At 37.4% G+C, this 4,307-nt stretch overlaps 1 protein-coding gene across 2 annotated transcripts in view; it reads right to left on the reverse strand.

The window, feature by feature from the left end:
* Nucleotides 1–1,256: 1,256 nt before the first annotated feature.
* SEPT2 (septin 2) overlaps nucleotides 1,257–4,307 on the reverse strand; it is a 13,145-nt gene continuing 10,094 nt past the window's right edge. For both annotated transcript variants that reach the window (XM_010188686.1, XM_010188685.1), the window contains 2 exons: nucleotides 2,653–2,710; nucleotides 1,257–1,361 (listed from right to left, as the gene is read on the reverse strand). In XM_010188686.1, the coding sequence (XP_010186988.1) occupies nucleotides 1,257–1,361; nucleotides 2,653–2,710 (163 nt within the window). The remainder of the gene's footprint in view (nucleotides 1,362–2,652; nucleotides 2,711–4,307) is intronic.

A 4,307-nucleotide genomic window follows, 5' to 3' on the forward strand; every position in this document is an offset into this window, starting at 1 on the left:
TCGTGCATAGAAAACTACTCTTTGGGGTTTACTGCCTTTAACAATATCAGCATTATTATAAGTTTATTTGGCTACAGTAATGCCAGAAAATAGCAGGACTGATTTGTGCTGACCTACAAGGAACTCTTAAAAATTATCTGCAATAGATTAAGAGATTTTAGGCAAACAATAAAGAATATATGTCCCTCGAGGTTAAATCTGAAGGAAATAATGCCTGTCATATAAAATACAGTGTGCTTCTTAAAAGAGGCATTTCCTCTTACTTCTTTTCTTAAGACACAAGGCATGCTTGAATTTTAATCTTATACTTGCAGAGGCCAAGGAAATAATCTACAGCGAGCAGAGACAGGAAAAGGGCTGAAGGTCTCACAGGCACACACCTGTAAACACTGCAAAAAATATAAAATTAACCCTGCAGGGATCCTTAGTGAGGTGAGCATTACATGCCATGAACAAGATATCACTGACAGCTGTTTACTTCTAAATGTAATACAAAATTAAAGGCAAGGGGCTAATAAGCTGTATTAAAAAAAAAAATCTAACGCTGTATCAGCTAGAGAAGTCTCCATGTCTATTTTGTATCCCTAATACAATGGGAAATTGAAAATACGCTCAATATAAGAATTACTAAACAAAAACAAAGTCAAATGTGTATAACATATAAAACATCAGCTGACTACATGTTATGAAATACGTATCACAAGAGTTACCACAATGCATTTCCACATTAAACTCTAAAGCAAACTCCAAGTCACATGTTAAGCAAAAGGCATCCTTTATGGTATAACACCACCATAATGTAACTCCAGAAGTCTCCTTTGAGTCAGGGTACAAAGTAATCTGAAAACAAGGCAGAAAAATACAATTAAAGATCAGCTATCTTCTCACAGTCAGAAACCTGAAAGAACTGCACACATTTTAAAAGTCACAACAAAACACTGGCTTCATCATGGGTTTGAGAATCGCACATTTACACAACTTCAAAGACTCTTTCCATGATTACTGCCAGCATATATATTGCATTGACTTTCTCTAAAAACTAATTTTTATATATATCCACACACACATACACAATCACACTAATGTTTAGTTTTGCTCCACAGCCAGCAGTTAAACCTCAAAAATTAAAATAAGATTGAAGCCTATGCAAACCCTTCTTGCAAACATTGCCCCAAAACCTCTTCACACCAATCACAATAAAAAGCAGTTAAAAGCAAAACCGTTTAAGTGGCTATTAGAACATCTCACCAAAGACTTCATACGTGCTGTCCATGAACTCCACCGCCATCTCCTTCTCCACTTTGCATCTGCATCTGCATCTGCGCCTGCATTCTCGCTATCATCTCCTGCATGCGACGAAGCTGGAAAAGTAGCACAGAAGAATCCTGTATCCTAATCTCTCACCTCAGAATGATTCTTTGCTGCCACCACACTATTAATTATTAATAGCAAAGAGGGAACACATTATCTTTATCTGATAGGTACAATCTCAGGTTAATGTGAAATATTTACACTATTCTTTTTTCATATTCCTTGAAACAACAACCCTTTTAATTTTTACTCTCGTTATCTGCTGGAACTTGGGTAGCCACTAAGACCACCAATAGAGGACAGAATGTCTGCTTGTGCCAGGGCAGACAAAAAACTCCATCTGACTCAGCCCACTCTGCAACACTGGCCATTAGCAAGTGCATGGATGAGCCTAACAGCCAGGTGCACACTCCCAGTATTTCCTGACATAAGTTCTCAAACTCCAGAAATCTGTCAATTCTGAACTTGCAAAACCAAAAAATTCTACCTTTGTGTTTAGTGAGTACAGTCATGGAGAAAGTAACTCTCTCCAGTCTCTCAGCATTCTTGAGCTTATCTGCATTCCTCCTATGTACAAAATTCCATGCTAATGGTTCCACACTTAACAGACTATCTTAAAAGTATCTTTTGTAATTTGAAATCAGACACCTATTAATCTCATTAAGTGTGTGACCTGTTTCTTGTATAGCAGACTCCCCTTCACCCTGCCATCTATGGCTATGTAAGCCCCTTACTATATTCTCCCCTTCTGTCATCCACTTCCCAACAAGAACATTAACCTAATCTCACCTTGTATGGGATCTGCCTCACATTTCCACTTCTGCCTTTCTGCCCACTTCTTGCTATTCACTCTACTGTTTCTAGTCCTGGCTGTATCCTTTTAGGGTTAGGGGGCAATGAAAACAGTGTTAGAGCTATGCATTATGGATTTATCGCAGTGGCAGAATGGGAATTTCTGGGTTTATTCCTGACAATTCCTGCCATTGGTTCCTCCTTTGCTGCACAACTGAACTGTCTTTTTCCCAGTTTACAGTTGCCAACTTCAGAACTTCTCATGTGAGGATGGTGCTCTCTCCCCACACAACGTGCATTACATCCATCACCGATGTGTACAACGGCATTTCACCAGATTCCACTTGTTCCAATAAATCAATACCCTGAGAATTCTCTACACCTCTTTGCTGTTTTGCTGTTTTGCTACTGCACCTTGAATAACTCTATACTAGCAAATTCTGTCTTTAGCTTTACAAATTACCAAGATTACATAAATAATTTGATCTAAGTAGTGATACAAGAATAAAAATTCCCCCATCACAAGAGTACAGAGTTCTGTTATCTTACTTCAGCTTCTTTTTCAAGCAAAATCTGGTCTTTGTTTACTTCTTCATCTTCTATTTTCCTAAAATAAGATGAATATTGTTCAGTAACATGCATACATTTCAGATTTTGAACTTCCAGAGAATGCTTTGTTGACAAAATCAAGGCTCTTAGAACACATCTTATGTCAAGAGTTTCATAATACAAACAAAATTCATTGAAACACGTTCCCCACACAGCTGCAATTCATGTTTTTATTTTAAAATTATTTTTAAGACATCAATTTATCCCTTACTCTTTCATAAAGTTATGCCCAGAACAAGTATAAACTTCAAAAAACTGTGACTTTAAATGTAGATCTTTGCAAGTGGATATCAATAAAAACTATTTCTGAACAGTATTCAAGTATAACATTTTACCTGAGCATAACATTATCTGAACTGATTGCAATTTGAGTACCATACAGATACAGCAGATTCAGAAATACTGCAAACACATGCTCAATTCTTCTTTCATTGATGCAATAAATCACTACAAATAATTTCAGATATAGGTTCAAGGTAAAACTCGAGAAGACGTTAACAAAAACATGGAAGCAACACGTAAAATAACCAGTGCTCCAAGAAATTCTGTATCTGAAAATGTGGCTACCTCCAGGCAGAACCTTCCTTTGACGCAGTTCTAGCCCATCTCCAGCGCCATGAACTATGTTTGCCACCAAACATCTAAAAGGCTTACAACCAGACCCATGGAAGTTACGCAACTACTGCACACATCTGGAATCCTTCCAGTTGGAGGAACTCCTTATCCTCTGCTCCACTTCAGCCTTAGAAGTTTTTCTAGTTTTTTTTCTAGTACAGTCAGATTATTTTGTATAATGTGTTAAAGTATAGGACAAACATTCATTACTTCTGTCAAAATGAAGGAAATGCTTTCAATCAGTATCTCAGCAAAATCTTGCTTAACTGGGAGGATCCAGTTTTACACTGAGAAACCAAACACAAGCATATTTTGATGTACTATATTTTCGAGATTACCTACCACTTTGCTAATAGATTTCTCCTATCTCAGCTTGCAACGGGGAAGATCCACTAACGGATGTAATCACACAAGCGCCATCAAAAGCACAAAGCAAAGAAACTGATGCTTGTTAAAAGGTTGACAGAGAAAGAAAGAGATTGTCAAAAAATCCTCTGGGCCCAAAAGCCTCTGGGAACATTAGTGAATCCAGTCAACAAGTACGGCTGCTGGTGGGGTAAGTGCAGGTTTGAAATAAACTCACAGGCAAATTACCCTCATTGATAGTAAACTTAACTACATTCTAGCACCACTTCAAAAGTGTGAAAACAAGGATATACGGGCCACTTAACTAGAAAAGAAACAAAAACACGGTTTAGTTTCACAAGGAAAGATATCCCAACTTGACAGCAACTTACTGTCACAGGTCCTTGACAAAGGCAACTTTAAATCCTCTAAAAATGGGTAAACATTATTTTAACTCTGGATGACTTAAGGTTACATTATGTCTAAGACCTCTGTACATACCTGTCGTATAACAGGCACCAGAACTTGGCAAAAATATATATTTTTTTTTAAGCTTGAATTTCAGAAGACAGGATTCAAAAGTCAGGTCAAAAGAGCATGGAATCTTGCCTGTAGGGAAAACTGGACTTGAATGC

The sequence above is a fragment of the Mesitornis unicolor genome, unplaced genomic scaffold, assembly GCF_000695765.1.
Source record: "Mesitornis unicolor isolate BGI_N332 unplaced genomic scaffold, ASM69576v1 scaffold10227, whole genome shotgun sequence".
Lineage (NCBI taxonomy): Eukaryota > Metazoa > Chordata > Aves > Mesitornithiformes > Mesitornithidae > Mesitornis > Mesitornis unicolor.